This window comes from Equus quagga, chromosome 5, assembly GCF_021613505.1.
Source record: "Equus quagga isolate Etosha38 chromosome 5, UCLA_HA_Equagga_1.0, whole genome shotgun sequence".
NCBI classification, from domain to species: domain Eukaryota; kingdom Metazoa; phylum Chordata; class Mammalia; order Perissodactyla; family Equidae; genus Equus; species Equus quagga.
The window spans coordinates 104,185,101-104,208,058 of record NC_060271.1 but is presented as its reverse complement, the minus strand read 5'-3'; the positions used below and the strand labels follow the sequence as shown (position 1 = coordinate 104,208,058).

The 22,958-nt window shown below is 37.9% G+C and overlaps 1 protein-coding gene across 2 annotated transcripts in view; it reads left to right on the top strand.

Annotated features, from left to right (window-relative positions):
• EML4 (EMAP like 4) overlaps positions 1-21,239 on the top strand; it is a 156,920-nt gene extending 135,681 nt beyond the window's left edge. For both annotated transcript variants that reach the window (XM_046661412.1, XM_046661411.1), the window contains 6 exons: positions 2,426-2,514; positions 3,917-4,014; positions 13,741-13,828; positions 14,352-14,450; positions 17,564-17,694; positions 18,387-21,239. In XM_046661412.1, the coding sequence (XP_046517368.1) occupies positions 2,426-2,514; positions 3,917-4,014; positions 13,741-13,828; positions 14,352-14,450; positions 17,564-17,694; positions 18,387-18,860 (979 nt within the window). In that variant the 3' untranslated portion in view covers positions 18,861-21,239. The remainder of the gene's footprint in view (positions 1-2,425; positions 2,515-3,916; positions 4,015-13,740; positions 13,829-14,351; positions 14,451-17,563; positions 17,695-18,386) is intronic.
• The last annotated feature ends 1,719 nt before the right edge of the window (positions 21,240-22,958 follow it).

Below are 22,958 nucleotides of genomic sequence, written 5' to 3'. Positions count from 1 at the left end.
AGGTCCTGAGCCCAAAGTGTTTACTGAACGTAGAACATAATTCATGCAATGAAAAGGATGGGAGCTTTAAAATTATTGCTGGGGTCCATAAGGAAATCGTATGCTTTTAATAACAGAGTTATTTAATTAGTACTAAAAATTACCAAAAGTAGAATTATTCTCTGATAAGTAATTAAATAGAAAAAGTAGGCAGGGTTTTTTTTTTTTTTTTCCTTTTTTGATTGCTACCATCTCTAACCAGTAAATGACTCAGTTTTAGATTTCTACATGTTATACTAACAGACGTTCTGGATTTTTTATTACTTTTTAAGGGAGTTTCCAAAAGATAAAATTGTTTGCGATTTTCCTGGGAAGATTAAATACACTTGGAAAACAGTCTTAAAACAGTATCAGGGCTTCTCCAAAATGAAAATTGATAATTTTCAAATGCCTAAGAAAGTATAGTAAAGCTTCCATGAACTCATTAAAAACTTAAAACTTTATACCTACAGAGTGGCACTGTATCTCATTGTTCTTTAGGTGTGTCTGTTCAGCCTGAGTTGGAATATTTAGTTCCCTTACTCTGAAAAGGCACTTCACTTGGCATCAGCTTTGGCATTTCTTGGCTTAGAGAAGTTTCACAGTGGTAGCCATGAAAATTGATTAATGAATCACATTCTTAGAAGAAACCAGTGGTCTATGGGTACTGTCCACTTGCAATAAAGTATGTTTCTTATGTACCTTTTTAAGTGGAAATTATCAGTAAACATGCAGCATAGGGCTTCAGAGTGCCAGTTTCTTGCTGATTGACCTTTAAACTCAAGTATTCACAAATAGAAACTATTTCTCTTACCTGAGTAGAAGACAGAATTTATTAATTAGGTTAACCACCCAGAAGTTTCAACCCATAGCTCACAAGTTACTAAAATTCATTTATGAACATGTTTAATTAGAGAGGGATTCCAGTGATAGGTAAAGAGTTGGGATCTTTTAGTCTTTCATCTTCTACTTTGAATACATTAATGCATATTAAGCAACATCACTAAACATTCTTTTTTTAAAAAAATTCTTTCAAGCCCTTTCCTCTCTCCTAAATAATATTTCTTTTAATCTGAAGGGGAAATGGTCTCTTTCCAGATATTAGTTATAATGCTTCATAATTAAAAGGAACTGTCATTATGATTCCTGTTATTGGCTTATTTTAGTAGTGAAAGTTTTCCCATATGAATAATTAAAAACAAAACTTGCTGCTCTTGTTGTCTGATTCAGTTACATGAGATTAAGACAGTGTGTTTTTTTTCCTAGTCTTGTCCCATTCCCTCCCCCCACCCTAACCATTTCTTCCTGAATACTGCACTACTAGTAAGTAATTCTTGCTAAGTAAACTTTGCTTTTGTAAGGTTCAAGACTTAATTTTGTAATGTTCAAGACTTAATTTATATTTGTTCACTTATTCATTCTACAAATATTTATTTAGTGCCTGATCTGAGCCAGGCACTGCTTAAGTCTGAACTCCTCCAACCAGCTATGCATGCTGTCTCTGACCTGCCCTCCTCTCACTTACTCAGCCTTTAGTCGTCTGGCCTTACTTCCCAGTCTTTGCTTTGTACACCACATCTCACCATGCTCTTCTGAAGGACCATCCCTTCCTTCAAAATGCTCTTAGAAAGAGGTCTGATAATTTATTATGTAGTTGAATTTAAGTCATTGTTTTACCTCTCAGTAGGCTTTTACATTTTGACTTTTCCTATAAATGTGAATGAAAAACTGTCTTTCAAAGAATTTAGAGCTTCCCTGTGGGAGTGTTGGAGGTATTGGAGAGGCAGAATGCTGCCTGCTAGTTCCCTTGAAATCACACCAAATGAATGGCCCCTTGCCTTTCCCTTCCGCCTTCATACTATTCATGCTTCTCAACACTTCCATAGCTGTTCAGCAGTCACTCCTCCTGCCTGAACTCCTTGTACTTATTTTCCTCACTGTTCAGTTGAACCCATAACCTGCATCCTCTCTAGAGGTTTTTCTCTCTCCGTCATCATTCATTTTCCTTCTGAGTTCCTCTATTATACATAGTTACCATCACTGAGATTGGCCCTCAATTGTTCTTTGTTTCAGTGGGCTCATTTCTTTTTCCTCAGCTCTAGTGTAATCTTCAAGAACACTGATCCTGTCATCTTATTTTCTGTTTAGACAGTGCCTAGCAAAGAGACACAGTTGGCATTCAGAGAATACCTAAAGTGAAATGAGAACATGCCTTGGCCCATATAAGTATATTTATATTCTATCTAGCAACATTTTGCAAAATGAATTCATCGTTCATTAGAAGAAAGGAACATGTCATACTTAAGAGAATTATTAAAATTTCTTAAAATTAAAGAGAAAAAGCAATCTTTTTTTTTTCTGTAAATGCTAAAAATATCTGAAGAAGATTTTGATTTTTACTTAACAGGTGGTTTGTTCTGGATGCAGAAACCAGAGATCTAGTTTCTATCCACACAGACGGGAACGAACAGCTCTCTGTGATGCGCTACTCAGTAGGTAGGCAGATTTACCCCCGATCCTGACACTCCCAGTATTTCTCTGTAATTGTGTCTTTTCACTTCCAGTAAAGCTGACTACTTTTTTCTCTACGCTCTAGCGTTGTTAAATATTGAATATGATTCCCCCAACATCAGATTAAATTCTGCTGCAGGAAACCGCAAAAGATCCGCTAAAGTTAAACAACATTCTAAATCATCAAGCAAACATAAATTTAAAACAAACTGTTACAGCTGCATTTGCAATTGAAAGCAGAATACAGTGCAATCAAATCCCATTTTTTTGGAACTACACATACTTAGAATTTTGAATAGGTATTAGGTTGAATGTTACAGCTATTTAGCAACCTTTTCTTTGTATATGAGAGAATATAAAATTATAGTAATATTCAAAAGACACAAGTTTTATAGGCCCTTCAAGTTTTTAAAAAGTTAATTATGTTGTTACTGGTTACACAGTAATGGCTGGTTTGTTAATTAGATAAAATACTTAGCAACTCATTATAAGAATTTGATAAATTTGTTTAGCCTTATTTGAATAATTCTTTGTATTTTATTCACAGTGTTAAGTTTCGTAAGATTCCAATTCCCTTTTTCCATTATTAATATGGTTTTGATTTACGTCATTCTTCCCTGGAGTTAGTGTGAGTGATATTTGCTTATATTCGAAAATATATTTCAGTAGTTGTTGGATTAGTGTGGGATCCAAAGGATCTTTTTGATTGCTTCTAAGTTGTTTCAAAGGAAGCACACAATACTATTCTCTGAGTTGTACAAGGAAGGAAAAGTATTTGTTTCAAGCTATAAGCCTGGCAAGAGTTACCTTGGAGCAGAAAAGGCTTTCTGTTTCAGTTTGGCTTTTTTTTGTGCTATAGTAACAAAAAACTACTGCAAATGTAGCAATTAAAATCCAAAGATCAAGCTAGTAGACTTTATTGACCATCTGTTACGTGGTAAGTACAATGGAGGAGACCATAAAAGAAGAGAGATGGTCCCTTCCCAAGAGAACCGCCCTATAGCTGGAGAGATCATATGTGCTCGGCTGAAATGAGCAATTGTGCACTCTGCTTGTTGTATGAATACTGTGTACTTAGACCCATAAAAGTAGGTTAACCTCCCTGGGGCCAGTTTGTAGCTAACTAGGAGATGAGGCTAGAGTGAGGGGAGAGTCCAAGGCCCCTATTAGAATCCAAGAAAGGATTGTGTGCTGGAGCAGAGGACCACTTGTTTTTCAAGTGTGCTTAGTAATAGAAAGATTCATTCATTAAACACCAAATAACAGTTAAATTGATGAGATTTAACAATATTTGTAAAATATCATTTGGTATAAGTCCAATAAAATAACAATAAATAAATCTATCAATATATTTCTCTAGTCAACACTTTTTCCTGTTTCATTCTAGATGGCACCCTCCTGGCTGTAGGATCTCATGACAACTTTATTTACCTCTATGTAGTCTCAGAAAATGGAAGAAAATATAGCAGATATGGAAAGTGCACTGTAAGTAGTGAAGTAAAATAGGTTAAGTTGTAAAATTGTTGGAAAATGTTACTTCTGTTAAAAAGAGAGTTAAATATTTCCATTGATGTATCCATTGTTGTCTCTCCTTAGCTGTTTTAAACTTTAATCTCTCTCTTTGGAAACTAAGATTACCTGACAGCAGAATGTTGTAGTTCCTTGTGTACTCTAGAAAGGTTTCTCCTTTTGATGGGAGTTAATGTTTGTCTCCCTCTGACCAGTTTTAAGGCAGTTTCTTAACTTGAAGATATTTCCATAGGAAACTCTTAGGAAATAACACTTCTTGAAGATGGAGAGAGGCAGAAAGGAAAGGGTATTTCACTTTTAATCTCAATGTCCCATGATCCTGCCCATCCTGTGTCATCTCTCTACCACTAAAAATAAAATAACTTATATGGAGTTTTGTCTGCATTAAGAGAATTAACAGAAGCATAATTCCTTAAATTTGTTGCCCATTTCTGATTGATTAGGTTATCAGTGTAAGATGAAGATTCAGTTCAGTTCTGTAGGCATGCTGAGTGCTTACCTTATGGCAGGTGCTCTGCCAACTAGAGAAACGTTGTAGGCACCGGGAATATATGTAAGATTTGTTCCTTGTCCTCGAAAAGTGCACATTCAAGCTGAGGACATGACAAGAAAGGCAGGCAGTGTAGCACAGTGGTTAGGGGCACAGACATAGGGGAGGATTACCTGGATTTTAATTCTTGTTTCACCACTTAACAGGCTAGTGTGACCTTGGGCAAGTTACTTAAACCTTCTACTTCAGTTTTCTCTTCTGTAAAATGAGGATAATTGTAGTTTCTACTTCACTGGATTAAAACAAGTTAATGCATATGAAATGCTTGGGATAGTGCTTGGCACACAATAAGTACTTAGTGTTTGTTAAATGTGATTTTTGTAGAAAATGAGGTAGCTGGAGGTGTATGTTAGGAAATTAATGTGGGACTAGCAGATCACTTAGAGAATTGGTGGCACAGATCCTTTAACAGTCTTTATCACAAAATAGTTTTAGGGGAATAAATAAAAGAATTAGTTTTTAGAAGCATATACATAAGCAAAACCCAGACCATTTACTATTCAAAGAAAAGACTTGTTTATTTGCCCCTTTTTGGACATATTTTGTACCATATGCTAAAGCGAGCCCATAAAACTGGTGTACTAGCAACCTCAAAGTTTTAGAATTTGTCCAAAATGTTTCTGTTCACCTTGATAAAAATTATTTATCATTATCCATTAATTTATTTAAATCCATCTTTTAATCGATTTGTCATCTTAGTATTTGTGACATGGAATAGTATAATAGTGCCTCATTGTACAACATGATCAAATGAAATGTTTCACTGAAAGGAATTTTCAGATTACTTAAGTTTATTATCCTCCCAGGCACCAAATTTTTCTTATTTTTTACCTCAATTTTTTTAAAAAGTCCGTATCTTAATAAACAGAGTATACCAAATATAATTTAATCTTGTAGAATAATAAAATTTTACAGGCATCATTGTAACACTTACTTAGGTCAGTCTTTGTTTTACGGATGAAGAGACTGAGTTTCAGAGAAGATAAAAGACTAGTCCTTGGTCGCATTGTGCCATAGTGGCAGATCCAGGACCTGAACCCTGTTCTCCTAACTCTTAGTAGAGCAAACTTTCCAGGGTACGATAATGCCTCAGATTTTTCAACATATATATTATTGTACTCTGCTCTTACAGTACAACTGAGCCAGAAAGGAAACGGCAATGTGCGACGTTAGATAACGAGAATGACCTTGGAAGTGTTGAGAAATGGCAAGTTTATCAATTGCGTGAGACTTGGCCATCTTTAATTAGGCAGCTTTATCTTTAGAGCATTTGAAAGTATTATTTTGAGATAACCTTAGGAACTGTTAAAGTTTCTAGTACTATATGAGTCTATAATGAAAGGCTCAACTACTTTCCTTTTCTAATTACCTTCTGTTTTGTGTTTTGCTTCCAGCTGTCACTTCTCCTTGCTGTCTGCTTCTACCACCTGGTCTTATAGTCTCATGTAACTGCTTTTGTCTGTTTTCTGCTATGATATAGGATGGAAAAAACTGGGCTAATGCTGGCTATGCCACTTACTAGTTCGCAATTTTAGGAAAGTTAATTAACTCCTCTGAGTCTTAATTTTATTATCTTAAAATTGAAGATTATAATAGCTCCTATTCTATAGGATTTTTGTGAAGAGTAGGTCTTTGTTAAAATGTGGAAACTGGAACTACTCTCAAGAGTTTCAAATACAAATGCTCTTTTCTGTTTTATTTCCCATATTTTCCTGTTACTAGACAACATTTAATTGACACTGTAGCTACAAAAGCATACTGGGCTTAGAACTTTAAGAAATGTCCCTGTAATATATTGTAACCATGAAGTTAGAGCCTGTCCCTTTTCATGGCATCACTTTATGTGGAAATGCCCATTAAGGAGATGACTGGTACCCAGGGACACAAAGGGGCACTTCTTGGTAGAAGGCAGCTGGCTGATGCATGAGTCCCTAATTGGTGTGCGTGATGAGGTGGTTACAGGCCAAAGCCTTACTCTCAGTCTTATAAGCTAAGAAACAGGACAAGATCCATTTTAGATAGACTTACATCATCCAAGTTCTCTGAAGCTGGTTTATAAAATATCACTTTACAACAAGAGCTGTAACTGGTAAGGGACTGAATCCTAGTTTCCTCTGGCCAACCAATTTTTCTCTCTACAAGCAAGCCTCAGGAAACCAGCTCACAATCAGCGTATACCAGTTTATTCATTTAAAGTAAGGTATACAAATGCCAAGGAACAGGACTTGAGCATCCTCCAGCCAGTACTTCCCTTTAGGCAAAAAAGTGCATGTGAAACCAGAGTATAATCCGAAGGTGAGCAAGCTTGGTGCCTACATCCACAGTAGGGCGGTAGCTGCCGCTGGAACTGGTCTTGGTTCAGGTTCTCTACCCTAGACATCAGGTCATTACTGCCCACATTTGCCTTTTGACTCCTTTTTCTTGCTGACCACCCTACCTGCACTTCCATCTGAATAACTCTTTGGACAGATTCCTACATGCAGTCAGGTTGTACTCTAGACTTGCTGGCCTTGGAGCTTTTATGACTCTTACTTCTTTCCCTTTTTCTGCTTTGATCTACTTTATGTTAATTCTAAAGTTTTCGTGGGGGACATCTACTGTAGTTTCCATAAACACACAAAACTTGCTCTTCCAGTCACTAAAACTTACTTCCATTTTCTACTGATGCCAAATATCTTTCTTCATCTTCCTGAAGTTTATCCTTATCCACTTAAAATTTCAGTGTTTAAAAAAACTTAGCATAGAGGCTGACCCTGTGGCTGAGTGGTTAAGTTCACGCACTCTACTTCGGTGGCCCAGGGTTTCACCAGTTCGGATTCTGGGTGCGGACATGGCACCGCTCATCAAGGCATGCTGAGGCGGCATCCCACATAGCACAACTGGGAGGACCTACAACTAGAATATACAACCATGTACTGGGGGCTTTGGGGAGAAGAAGAAGGAAAAAAACAAGATAATGATTGGCAACAGATGTTAACTCAGGTGTGAATCTTTAAAAAAAAACAGCTTAGCATAAACTGTATATTTGGAGATTCATCGTATCTCCCCTTTTCTAGGTGTTCTTTAAAAATATTAAGTCTGATCTCATTTAGAATCATAAAATGTTTAGCATATAAAGGGCAGAAGAGAGCATTATCTATCCGGTCAACTTCCTCATTTGATGAATGAGAAAAGTGAAGCAACCATAGCAACCATCATTTATCATGATCCTTTGTTTTATGTTCTAACTCCTCCGATCGAGCCAGTCTCAGTACAGTTCCTTACAGTGTAAGTATGTGGATAAACCAGATAGTCTCCAAAGGTGATAAAGACTGAGTTAAAACTTTGATGTCTCTCTCTTTAGTCCTTAGAACCCTGGAAAACCTCAGAACATGCTAGAAGAGCCTGGCTCAGAGCACTTTTGGCATAATCTTTTTCCACATACCCTGTCACTTCCCTTTTCTCTTCCATTTCAAATCCTTGCATTTAGTTCTAATGCTGTGCAGTTTTTGGCAGAGTAGAAACAAAGCAAAAACAGGCACAGTATCAAATAAGTACATTCCAACTTTTAAAGGAGTTTCTTAATTTTGGAATAGTACAGAAGGGAGAGTAAGATGCTTCATTTGCATCTTATTTCTGCAGATAGCCCAGTCTACCAGCAAGAAGCCTTTTTTCTCATGGACATTAACTAGCTTGGTATGTCTGCCTGTATTTTAGACTAATCACTCATTATATTACTAGAATATAGCCATTAAGAAATTCCTTTTAAAATAGCAATATGACAATCACGAATTCCACAGAAAGACGTAAATCTCGTTATCTATGAAAGCAGTAATAATAAGATGATAGAGCACTGCTCAGTATCTGCTTCTTATAGATTAGTGCTCACATGTGCCTGCCTCGAAGATCTATATTAAGAAGAGTGAGTGAACATATTTTCTGCTGAAGCTGCTTTTGTATTTGCTCTGATGTGGCAAATGATACCTCCTCACAAACAAATCTCAAGTTTATTTACAACACATGGCTGGTCCTGGCCCATCTCTTTGAAGGAATCCCGGTGATTGCACAAGAAATAAATTTGCTCTTTATGAGTGTGACCTCTCTGGGCCGGCTGAGGCACCGAGGGGAAGAGAAGTAGCGTGGAGTTGCCCCTTATACTGTCTATCCTTGGCAGCCTTTCATTTCCTCTTCTGTGGCCTGTCTCTGCCCCCTCGCTTCCCATGTTTGCCCCTGGGAACATGCTGTCTTCCTGCCAGCATAGGGCTCTCCAAATCCCCCTGCAGCACACGCTCCAAGGCTGCTTGACCTGATCTGTGGCATTTTGTGCCTCTTAATTAGATCATGTAATTTAGAACCTTTTTTCTTTCTGCTACTTCTCATGAGAACTTCCATCTTCTTAGTGTTTAGTAAATATTAGAAAAAGTGGTTTGACTGACCTTTAGGATTCATGGGTTCATAATTGTATCATATCTTCAGTGTGTAAGCAGTTTGGTTTTGTTACTGCTGCTATAGAAAAGTTTATAAGAAGGCTTTAGATTCAGAAGCTCTCTCTAACTTGTCTCCTGCACAGCCCTAGGATTTAGGGGTGGGGCTGTGCTGGTATAGATCTGGTTTTATTTGCTTTATATACGGGGCTTCTCAAGTAAAATTTAATATGACAGAAGGATTTTATAGTTAAAAAGATTTTGAAGACTCCTGGTTGCCTTCTCAGAGATGCCTGAGTGTTGCAAGGTTTTATGTAGTTTTCTTGCTTTCAGTACAATGTTTCTTTTTTTCAGTGAAGAAGATTTGCCCTTACATTCACTGCCATTCTTCCTCTTTTTTTGCTTGAAAGACCTGAGCTAGCATCTTTGCCAGCCTTTCTCTATTTTATATGTAGGTTGCCCCCTCAGCATGGCTGACGAGTGGTGTAGGTCTGTGCCGAGGATCCAAACCCATGAACACTGGGCTACCAAAGTGGGGCGTGCCAAACTTAACCACTCCACATGGGGCCAGCTCCAGTACAGTGTTTCTTTACCTCAGCTTTTCCTGTGCTATTTTGAAAATGTACCAAAAAGGTTCTTGATTACTTATAGATTCCTTTTCTTAAAATGCTACTTTTGAATTACTTTCTACTCATCTTCAGTGTTACAGAAATGAGTAAAAGATAGTTGTGATTTAAATGCTGTGCTTAACTTGGTCCAGAATCATCTGACCTGAGTTTGAACTCCAGCTCCACCAATTCTTTGTTATGTGACTTCAGAAAAGCTACTTAACCTCTCTCTACCTCCTAAACTTCTTCACTTACTAAGTGGGCATCTGCATTAAGGTAGCTCTGAGATTTGGAGTTGATAATGTATGTAAAGCACCTAAACAAATGCCCTATTCAGAGAAGGTACTCAGTAAGTGTTAGGTGTTATGAGCAGGAGCAGCAACATTATTGTCAGTAACAAGATGAGCCCTGCGTTATACCTGGGGGTGTTTTTCAGCATTTAACATGAATCTGTGAAAAAGTTCAAAAACAGTTTTTAAATTATGCACAGTTGTATATTTTCTTTGAAAGAGTTTGTGTTCTGATTGACCTAAAGTTTCTATTCTACTTGCAGTGGGATTAAGATTATTTTATTCTGCATCTGATTGCCAACATAGTGGCTTTCTGTTAGACTCAAATTCCTGTGTACCTGTTAACACTGCTATTCAAAAGATCTTAGCCCAGGAGATATACTATATTGAAGTTGCAGTGACGTACTAAAAAGCATTACAAGTCTGTTAGAATAGGCAAGAAGTGCTGGTAGAAATTAAGGGTTCCTTTTGCCAGGATTTTGGTAATTGAAAATATATATCAAAAAGAGAAGTGGAAAAGACTTTCAAACTGCCTACCTAGAAATCTCCAAGAAAATAAGCCATGAAACTAATGCAGTATTTCAATACGGCAGTAGGATTCAATCTTACTGTAACAGGAATTATATTGCATTATCTGGTGACTTAAACAAATGAGGGATATGTTCTCATTTAAAAGAAGTCATCAGGGACTCAGGATCCTTCTTTCTTTCTACTCCATCATCCTCAATAAGATGCTGCTGCAACTCCAGTCATCACACCCTAGTTCCAGGAAGACAGGATCAGAGCAAGGGGAAAGAAGACACTCTTCCTCCTAAGTCGGTTCTCTTAAAGTTTTCCTGGAAGCCCCACTCAGTAACTTCTGGCACCCCTAGCTACAAAAGAGGTTGGGAAGCACAGTGTTTTAGCTGGGCACTAGGGGAGAATGTGGATTGGACAGGCAAGTAACAGTCTATACTCTAAAGATCAGCTTTCCCTCAAACCAACAAAACACATCAAAAATGTGATGGAGGAAAAAATCCTATTTGCAGTAGCAACAGAAGCTATAGATGCTTTGAGAATAAACCTAGCCAGAAAAGCACAGGAAGCTATATGAAACACAGCTGAAGACAAACGAATAAGTGAAAAAATAGAGATATAATGTGTTTCTAGATGAAAAGACTTGATAAAATTATCTTTTCTCTGCAAATTATTCTCTAAATTTGATGCAGTCTTACATTTTCAACATATTTACGAGCTTGATAAAATGGTTCTAAAGTTCATCCGAAATTTTCCACATACCACAAAACTATCATAGTTGGCTGAGAATAAATAGGCAGATAGACTAATGGAACAGAGAAGAGAGTTCAGAAATAGATCTCTGTTTATATGGAAATGTACTAGATAATAAAAGGTATTTCAAACCAGTAGAGAAAAAATGGACTGTACCTGTGTTATCCAGCATCGCAGCTGCTAACCACAACTTTCTGTTTATGAAATTAAATACAATTCAGTTCCTGGGAGCACTATCCATACCTCGAGTACTCGGAAGCCACACATGTCCAGTTGCTGCTGCACTGGACTGGGCAGAGCATATTTTCATCACTGCAGAAAGTTCCATTGGACAGCACTGCTCTAGATGGTGAAGGGACACCTGAATACCTACTTAGGAAAACAGTTAGGTACTTGTTACTTTTTAAAAAACTCCCCAGGTAATTTTAATATACAGCCAGGGTTGCAAACTACTGATGTAGATCGATGACAAGCCTCCATGTAACTTAACTGACAAAGATTTAGCTAAACTCTTTCTGATTTTTCCAGAATAGTAGTCATGGGCTCTGTCACTTGTGATTGTTGTGTTACACCATTCAGCTACTTAATGGAAGTAATGAAAGTGCCAGCGTAGAATACCTTCCTGTTTCTTTTCAAGGAAGTAGGCTAGATTTTGCTCCCAATTGTGTCTGTGCCCTTGGGGTGATATTTGAGGGTATTTTCCCCCCAGGCTGTGTGTGTACCTTCCATGGCCTGGGGGGGCGGGGGTGGCAAGGACACTCTGAGATGGTGTCTGGGAGGGTAACATTATAGACCCTTAACAGTTGCATTTAATCTTTTCTTTGCTTATTTATTGGAATCCATACTAAGGAAAAAATATTCTCTTTGCTTTCCAGTATGAATTGATAACTTCCCCAAGGTCTTTTCTAAATTTAGGGACTTTTCCTACTCGAATCCTTTTTGAGAATATTTTATATTGATTTACCTTCTAAATATGTTCTGTGTTCACCACACATGTGAGTTACATGAATATTATGCATACACACAGTGCTTCTGATGCTCTTCTAAGTAGTGCTAATAAAGACTTTCACAAAGATTCGGATAAGATTTGTAAGTACTTCTGCATTAGGATGAGTACTTCTTGGAGGACTTTGCCATGATTAATCTGGTTAAATCATTCATGTAGCAGTTTTCTTGTCTTAGAAGTGTGGCCTCTCCAAATGCCAGGGCCAGGCATCAGACCCATGTGCACTGTGAAAAGGAACTGTGAATGCCATCCTCCTGCCATATTCAGAAAATATCCAAGAAACACATGCATCTTTCTGGCATTGAAAATTGAGTTTTTGTTAAATTGGTAGGTTTCCTGTGTGTCTAGCAAGTGATTCCCGATCTGTTTTCCAATATACACCTAATCTCTGGTGATTTCAGGAAGCTTCACATTTCTCAATTTCATATAATTTAAATTTATTTAAATATATAATTATGTGTATTTGCTGCAACACTGTGGTGGAGATCGTAGCTCCAGAGAGGTTTTAGGACATGTTAGACTTCAGAAGGGTACTGGAATCATTAGAATACTCTGTGTCAATCATTAAAAACTATGCTTAAGGTACTTTGACTCAAAAAATAAAACCATGTGAGCAGAAAACTAGTCATTCAAAAAGTACAATAGAAATGAAATGTGTTTTACCCCAGACTGTAGGAGATAAAAGTGATTTTGAATTTCTGTCAACTTTGGTAAACCATAAGACCTGTGTGATTTATCTATTTATAGTTTATTGGAAATCATCAAATGCTTACATGTTAAGCCAACGAAATACAGCATTTAATAGCTTTTTTGTTTTAATTCCCAATGTTAGTAAAATTTAAGCAGAAGAAGATTACTGTCTTTCTGTTTAAGGAATGTTTTAAGGAATCAGATGATTGTATTGGGTCCAGCTGTTGTGAAGGAGTGCAGTGTTGGGTGACTTTTCCCCCAGAATATTCTCTGGAAATAGGAGTTTTCCCAGGAAACCTCATGTGGCTATGTATATATGCCGTATTCCTCAGTCTCCAGGGTGTACCATGGATACTCAGGAAGCAGCCCAGGAAAACTGTACTCTTTGTACACAACCTGGAACCAATACTTCATTCTCAACAAATGAAGTCACTCTAATAGGGACACTGTGACTTGAAATAAGGCCTGAGTTGTATCCACTGCAGTGTCCTTTAAGGTACAAGTTTAAGAGACAGTCTTTCTTGGAAGTCTGCACAGGCAGTAGGTGCTTGTTGGTATCTAGGTGGAGAGGCCAGCTTAATGTTTCCACTGTGGTGAGATCTCTTTAGTTGCAAAGTTCTGTCAGAACTCTTCACGTATCACTGGCATCTTCACATACCTGCATCATTGAATTCCAACAAGATAGGTAAAAAAGAACTAAAGCCCTGCTGTGAGCCCTGTTCAGCTCTAGAGGCTGTGTTACTGCTCTCTGTACTTGAGGAATTCCAGGTGAATGGCTACTCGGAAAACACTTTTGGCTAACTATTAAACTGTTTATCACTCAAAACTCTAAAAGCTTTCTAATAGTTGATCTGTTATTTCCTAGGGACATTCCAGCTATATCACACACCTTGACTGGTCCCCAGACAACAAGTATATAATGTCTAACTCGGGAGACTATGAGATATTGTACTGTAAGTATGAATGATCGTGTATGGCTGAGATATGTCTGTCAGGGCGCAAATGCACAGGCTGCGTGGAATTTGAATTGTGCAGAGAATGCATTCTGGCCCCTCTAACCTGACAAAGCGTCTGTTACTGTGAGCTAAGGAGTGAGAATCTTAAATGTGGTTCACTACTCCAAGAAAGTAATGAATTAATTTTAATGTGTAGACATGTGTCATAAGAAATTACTCAGGGAGATTGATGCTGCTCTGAATGTTTTGTATTTAACAACTTTTCCTGGAGGCAGGAAGGAGTATAATGGATGGGCATTTATGCTTTTTAAAGAAAAGAACAACTTCCGTGGGAAACAGTTTGTAGTTCTATAAACCCTGTTAAAGTAAACATTTTCTTTTCCCTTTTAAATGTGTCTTAATGTTTTTCAGTGTATGGATTATAAATACAAGTAAACGTGGCTAGTTTGAATCAAGATGCACTTTCAAATGCATTTGTACACAAGCACTATGATTATACTTCCTGTTTCTAAATTTAAAGGGGACATTCCAAGTGGCTGCAAACTAATTAGGAATCGATCGGATTGTAAGGACATCGATTGGACGACATACACCTGTGTACTAGGCTTTCAAGTCTTTGGTAAGAACATGGCACCTGATGAGAAAAGGCAGTTTGTGGGATTTTGATATATAATATTTACTTAAATTTCTAAATGAAAAATAGTCTACATGTGTTCTTTAGTGTTATCAATATTAATACCAGATTCAGAGAAATTCCGTGTATTAGTATTGAACCAATATGAGGTTTACTCTTTGCAGAATCCAGAAGACTTTTGGTTCCCAATAATATGAAAGACAATTAAAAGGAAAGGAATTTACATAATAGTACTTATTGCCTTACTATTTTTTTCTCCAAGTGAAAACTGAAGCTTTTAAATTTATAAAGGCATTTTAAAAATAGCTTTATTGAGATATTATTTACATACCATATAATTCACCTATTGAAAGTGTACAATTCAGGGGCCGGCCCAGTGGCATAGTGGTTAAGTTCGCACACTCTGCTTTGGTGGCCTGGGGTTTCTGGGTTCATATCCCAGGCGCTGACCTACACACCACTCATCAAGCCATGCTGTGGTGGTGTCCCACATACAAAATAGAGGAAGATTGGTACAGATGTTAGCTCAGGGACAATCTTCCTCAACAACAACAAAAAATATGAATAAATTAAAATAATAATACAGTGTACAATACAGAGGTTTTAGCATATTCAGAGAGTTGTGCAGCCGTAGTCACTAACTTTAGAATTAGAACATTTTCATCACCCCAAAAAAGAAACCCTCTGCCTATTAGCAGTCATGCCCCACCCGTCCCTTCTGCCACCCCCCAGCAACCACTAATCTTTCTCTCTCTAACAATTTGCCTATTCTGGATAGTTCATATAAATGGAATCATACAACATGTGATCCATTGATACTGGCTTCTTTCCTTTCGCATAGTGTTTTCATGGTTATTCCATATTGTAGAATGTATCAGTACTTCATTTATGGCTGAATAATATTTCATTGTATGGATATACCACATTTTGTTTATCATCAGTTGATGGACACTTGGGTTATTTCCACATTTCAACTATTATAAATAATGCTGCTATGAACAATCACATAGGTTTTTGTGTAGACATGTTTTCATTTCTCTTGGGTATATACCTAGAAGTGGAATTGCAGGGTCAAATGGTAACTCTGTGTTTAACCTTTTGAAGAACTGCCAGACTGTTTTCCGAAGTGGCTGTACCATTTACATTCCCACCAGCAGAGTTCAGTTTCTCCACATCCTTGTCAGTAGTTGTTGTTCTTTTACATGGGGGTGTCCAGTTGTCCCAGCACCATTTGCTGACATATAAAGGCATTTTTAGTAGACATTATTTAAAGATAAAATTTGGCGATCATTCCTAATCTGATGTTTTGGACATATCTAGAAATCTGTCCTCAGTGACAGTTTTCTGTCTTTCCCAATCTGTAGGTATCCTTCCAAAAAGGTTAGAAGATAAATGGAAAAGTTAAAATAATTCAGCCTTGTCTGCAAGGAATTAGAAAGAGATGTTATACTCAGTATAGTCATGCATTGATTAACAGCAGGATATATTCTAAGAAATGCATCTTTAGGCGATGTTGTCGTGCAAACATCACAGTGTGTGCTTACCCAAACCTAGATGGTATAGCCTACAACACACCTAGGCTATATGGTACTAACCTTATGGGACCGCCATCATATATATGTGGTCCGTTGTTGACCAAAATATCATTATGCGGCACATGACTGTGATTACAATCCTGGATATGGATGTAGCATGAATACCTAAAGCAATACCCAAAATATTAGTCCCTTCCCTTATATATCTCTGCCTTCTGAAAGTCAGACTCTACTCCAGCCTGATCATAGATCTGAACACTTCTCCTTTTTTATGAAGAAGATTCACCCTGAGCTAACATCTGTTGCCAATCCTCCCCTTTTTTTGCTTGAGGAAGATTAGCCCTGAGCTAACATCTGTGACAGTCTTCCTTTACTTTGTATGTGGGATGCCTCCACAGCATAGCTGATAAGTGGAATAGGTCCATACTTGGGGTCCAAACCTACAAACCCTGTGCCACTGAAGCGGAGCACATGGAACTATAACCACTCGGCCACGGGGCCAGCCCCCGAACATTTCTTTATGCTATGTGCATTAGAAAAATAATCCAGGGCCAGCCCTGGGGTGCTCCGCTTCAGTGGCCTAGGTTTGCAGGCACAGACCTACACCACTCATCGGTGGCCATGTTATGACAGCGACCCAAATACAAAATAGAGGAAGATTGGCACAGATGTTAGCTCAGGGCCAATCTTCCTCAGAAAAAAGAAAAAAAATCCATTATAGGTACTTGTAACTTAGTTATTTTAATGAAACAGAATTTATTAAGAGATGTCGATTAAGAAATCTTTCAGCTTGTTTTAGCAAATTTACCAAAAACATATTTGTTCTCTACAGTAGTATTAAACCATAGGAGATCAGCATCTCCACCCTTATATATTCCATAATTGTAGTCTAGCCTAATAGAGGTTTTTGCTAATTATACTGACCATGATCACCAGTACCTCATAATGATTCAGAATAATTAAATTTGCTATGTTTTATCTTTGGACATAGATAATAGTTCCAGGAAAATTCTGTGGGACAGCATGGTAGATTAGTGGATGGCCTATGCATTTCCATCAAGAAACAATCTCTATAAGGTTTTCTTTGAAGTGCCTACCTGAAAGGGGGCAGTAAAAAAAAAAGTATAAGTTTTACATAGCTTACCTAGAGTCCACTTGGAAGAATTAGTGCTAGGGCTTGCTTTCTGCACCTTGCTGTACAAGTGACTGAGAACTTCCCCTCCAACCAGAACCTTTAAAATTGAAGAGCTTATTGTTGAGGTGAGTCAAGCTAAAACTAAAATGATTTATTAGCACCACCTGCTGGTTACTAGTGAGTACTTTGAATCTTTAAATTTTCCATTTTGAGGCTATTTTGATTTACTTTTATTATTAGATTTTGGATAAAATTTCATCATTTGGATAAAGTGTTGAGCCACTAAGAAATTTGTAAGGGAAATGTTCGCAACTAAGAGTTTGAACACAGACGAAAATTACTAAGATTCTAAAATCAAGTAAACCTATGGATCGTCAGAGATGTTCTTCAGGCTAACTTTCCTGCACCCCTGTGTGTCCATATCAAAGGTGTCTGGCCGGAAGGATCCGATGGGACAGATATCAATGCTCTGGTGCGATCCCACAACAGAAAGGTGATAGCTGTTGCTGATGACTTTTGCAAAGTCCATCTGTTTCAGTATCCCTGCTCTAAAGCAAAGGTAAAATCAATTTAATACAGACTAGTGTTGTCAGGCTTTTTGTTTAGGGATAATTTTGTGTCAGTGGCGAGAAAATATTTATGAGGTTACTAGTTATTCTCCGGGATCCTGCGATGCACTGAGGGAAAAGAGGGCCGTCTGTACGTGTCCTGGCAGGCATTACTTGTCTTCTCCTTCCTCATTAAGGTTAAGGAGAAGACAGTTACAGAAGGCAGCTGGTGATGTTTTATTACATTTTTATTTATTGTCCAATTGTTTTTCATTTTGATTTTTGGCAGTTTTAAATTTCTCTTAAACATTGAAATATTTTATTTGTTACATGTATGATCAACATTATAAAACTCATGGAACTGTTTCCTAAATCACCTATAATCCTGCCAACCTAGTAAATTCTCCCCTAACCATCTCAGTAGAATACTTACTAAAGTCTGACAAGTATACCAACCTGACATCCAGAAGAGACAGACTTTGTTACCTTTTAAAAAAATTAATTCTGAAAGTATAGTTGTCCCATTATTCTGTTTTGTTTCTCCCATATAAATAGCTATGTATTAAAAGGAAATTACTGCTAACTTTATTCCTCAGATTTGATGACTTGTGGCTTTGATTCGAATTACCTGTTCAGAAGCTGATGCACTGCACTGCTGAAAAGAATGAGTAATTTTCCTGTCTGATTTATATATTTCATATAGGCTCCCAGTCACAAGTACAGTGCCCACAGCAGCCATGTCACCAATGTGAGTTTTACTCACAGTGACAGTCACCTGATTTCAACTGGTGGAAAAGACATGAGCATCATCCAGTGGAAACTTGTGGAAAAGTTATCTTTGCCTCAGAATGAGATTGCAGCAGATACTACTCTAACCAAAGCCCCCATCTCTTCCCGTGAAAGTGTCATGCCGTCTGAGACTCCCACACTGCCTCCTTCCCAGCCCTTAAATGAGACAGCTGAAGAAGAAAGTAGAATAAGCAATTCTCCCACGCTTCTGGAGAATAGCCTGGAACAGACTGTGGAGCCCAGTGAGGACCACAGCGAGGAGCAGAGTGAAGGGGGCAGCGAAGACCTTGGTGAGCCTGTTTATGAAGAGCCAGCCAATGCGATAAGCGAGGAGCAGAGTGAAGCTGCTGTTACCGAGGACCAGCAAGATCCTGCACCCCTATCCTAACACCAGGCCTTCAGTGCGACGATCTTTTCTCTTTCAACTGCATGTGATCTTGTGATAGAGTTCAGATAACAGGCCGGGAAGTGATGGAGAATGACTATTGATCAAGATTTTGGTTTCCACATGATTTGTTTTCTTCAGTAGTCTTGTCTTCCGTCTCAAATGCAGCTGGCCTAAAGGTTCAGTTTGGTGTGTGTTGAAAATTAACCAAACTTAATAGTAGGAAAAGACTGAAGCATTAATTATGTCTCAGAAATTACTGTGTGTGTAAGTGGTATGGTGTAAATACTGGAACAAAAGCGGCAGTTGTATAGATTTACGATAAACCCCTTGTTATCTGAACATATTTTCTTCAGGAACAACGAGAGGCACCACAAACACTGTTACTCATCTACTGGCTCAGACTGTGCTACTTTGTTTTTCCTGAGGCAGAAAAAGAAATCAGAAAAAAAAAAAAGCTAGCTCTCTTACTGAGATACCCTCCCATCCCAAATGTCTAGTGGAAATTTTTTAGTTAAGAAAAACTTCAGTATTGCCATGAGCAATGGTGTTGCCTTCTTGAATACCAGTGCCGTTTCTCACACTACCGATAGCTGTCCAGGTGTGCTTGTTAGTTTACTGTCTAGGTGCTGCCTTTCCTAAGTCAGGGTGAGGAACAGTCCCGTAATTTTTTGTGTGCAAATCTGTTCTATCTTAGAACTAAGAAAGCAGTGGTTTGTTAAAGAGCTTTTAATGTATATTAAACCATTGATACTCAGAAATAATGGATTCCTGCAAGGATTCCTTTACTGGCCTAAACATTTTCTAATGTTTGGCATTCAAGTGAATGGAAGGAAAAAAACCGCATGCCTATAAAACTAGACTGTAATAATTACTTGGCTAATTTTAGCTTAGCCTTCATCATTATTTGTTCCCTCAATAATAGGAGAAATATAAATACAGTTAGTTTAAATGATTGAATTGGTGCTTGAAATTCAGTGGTTTAGTTGTAATTTTTATACGGATTAATTCTATTGAGGGATAAGATACTCAGCAAATTGCAAATTCTTTTTTACAGAAGTGTGAATAACAGTCACAGTAATTTTTTATAAATTGCATACTTAATAGACTTGCTATATATGGTAATTTTTCTCTGGTGGAGTTGCTATAAGCCTTGCAATTCTAATGTGGCTATCCTCTGCTATTTTGGGCAATGCATGTATTATGCATTGGATAGTTGTTTTTTTAAGTTTTATCAGATGACTATGTTTTTCTTAAGTACATGTTTCCTACTTTAAAAATAATTACTGACAAATATGCATTTCCTATATGTTTGTTTATACTTTGATTATAAAAAAAACTTTCTGATTTATTTTTTAACTTGCTGCATTGTTTTGATATCCTTTTTTTTGGTTAGATGTTTAGAAACTTTGGATGAGTTCAGAAGTCTTAAGTATGCAAGTGTTTACGTGATTGTGCCATTCCAGAGTGCATCAGAACTGTCATTCCCTTCTAGTATCTTCTCAGGAGTAATACAAATCAGGTATTTCATCATCATTTGGTAATAGACAAACTCCAGTGAACTCCCTAGGACACCCACAACGTTTATACTCACATGCTGTATGTAAGGGAGTGGGTATGTGTGAAGAGGTGAGTGCAGACCCTTACTCTGTGTTTGTGTGTATCTATATAAGAAGATACGCGCCACATTGAAAATACTCAGTGTATAATCTCTATGTGTATAGATATATGTCCATGTATATCTTTCCTTTTGTTTACAACTGTTCAAAAAAAAAAAACCTCAAAATAGTTCTCTTCAAAAGAAGAGAGAGAGATTCCAAGCAACCCATCTTTTTTCAGTATGTTCTGTACATAATTAGCAGAGAGCATCAGTAAGCATCAGGCATATGTATCTGCCTATTAGCAGTGGTGGTTAAATCATCAGGTCAGCATGTGCTACTCCCTGCAAGAAAAATACTATGAGATGAAAAGTAGTTCTAGGAGAAAAAAAAAGCATTTCTTTAAGTGAGGGATACAGCTCTCCCTAAGAAGCAGGGAGTTTATTTTGGGACATCAGTTACCTTTGGGGTTGCTGTGTACAGTGATTTATAATCGTGATACTCTTGAGTGGTAGTTTCAAAAGACACTACTAATATGCAGAAAGCGTTCCAGTGCTCTATTGCTGGCAACTACTGTTTAACAGTCAATTAAATCTGTGATAATTGTTGGAAGTGGGTGGGATTATGAAATTGTAGGTGTTTTTAGAAAAACTTGTGAATGAAAATGAATCCAAGTGTTTCATGTGAATGTTGAGCCATTTCTATCATGCATTCCTGTCTCATGGCAGAAAATTTTGAAGATTAAAAAATAAAATAATCAAAATGTTTCATTTGTTTCTCTAAATGTGTCTTAAGTCTTTCTTCATTTATACTGCCAGTTTCCATGACTCTCCAATTACCAGAAGACACGACAATTCAGAAGAACTCATTTATCAGTTGACCGCTGCTGCTGCTATGGATACAACCATTCTGGTAGTAATGAACTCGTAATGTTAAAGGAAATTACTGCTTATTTATGCTTCCATTTAATAAGGGAATAGCTTCATTGTAATTTATTTCACATCTACACTTTCTCTAATGTTTAACGTTGGACAATCCTGATGATCCTGGTTACCTGCCTGGCCCGACTCCACTGCCTGCTGCTGCCTCCCTGGGGTTGGCTCCATGCAGTCCTTGAACTCAGCAGGACACTACATTCCCTGCTTTCTCCATCTGTCCCGTGTTGCTTAGTGACACAGATCCTCTGTAACCACAACCATAAATTGGCTGCTACAAATTTTTCTTTATGAAAAATTAGTTTGAAGATTCCATACATTCCTCAGTTTTACCACTGTTGAAATTATGGGCTTTTCACTAATACTTTATTCATCTTTGGTGACTATGAATATATGTGCACAGCCACTCACATGTACCGACCTGAGAAAGGCTGTCCTGGGGTAGGAATTCCTGTTTCACCAATTCTGAGACAAAAAGCTGATGGGTACGAGAACAAACCCACTAAACAATGTGATTTTTTTTCTTATTGATAAAAAAGGAGATGCACAAAAGGAGCTTGTTTATGGGAAAATAAAGATGAATTAGATCTTGGACACCCTGAGGTATTTCGGTAACTTCTAGAAGGAACCAGGTTTCCAGCTCCAAGTTAGATCTGAAATGAAGAGTAAGGACAAGAACATATCTCTAGGGCAAAGCAGACAGACTGAAGAGCAGATCTGTAGGACTTGCATCAAGGTGACCTGCCACTGGAGGAGCACCTGTGTGGCCAAGCAAGCTGCAAACACCTGGCTCTCAGGTAGTGATGGGCGTCACCTGTAGGCGAGGAGATGGGTTGGGAAGACTTAGCATCTAGCCCATGTTCATTAACCCGGATAAGGGCCATGCCAGGACTTCCTGTTTTATAACTTCAAAGCTTGCCTTTCTGCCACTTACACTGGGAGAAAGACATTTACAAATGGAGGAAGAAGGAAAGGATAAGGGTAAAGATTCAGAGATTTTGGAAAGGCAACAGAAATAGAAGAGGGCCTGTGTCAGTCTCATCCTCAGTCCAGGATGAGTGAGCTCACCGCCTGCAGCGATGCTGCATGTCTGTGTCACCATCACAGAAACCAGGCCCTACTGGAGAAGCCGCCTTTGTCTTGGACACCGGGACTGGAGTTGTCAAGGACCACAGAAAGGTCTCCGGGCATTTTTCCCCAAAAACAGACGCAACCCTTTGTAAAGGGGTAGCTCCTGCTCTCCTCCCAGGGGCTCAGATAATGTCAGACCTTTTGTGCTAACTGGCTCCCCTTTTCCAAAGGAAACCTGATTTTCTACTCTACCCTCATTAATGATCCCTACAACAACCTTAAATGCTCTGACAGAAAGAAGACAAACTTCCCAGCCAAAGGAATAGAAAGAGAATCCCAAATGGAAAAAAGAAAGCTGCATTGTTTCCTCTGGAAATGTCAGCCTTTTTCATTTTTGTATCCATGGGTGACTGAATTGAATGCTTTTTTTTTAAATTTTTTTTAGAATTTACTAATCCAGAAATCTTGCAGAAAAACTTAAGGGTACCACTTCTGTA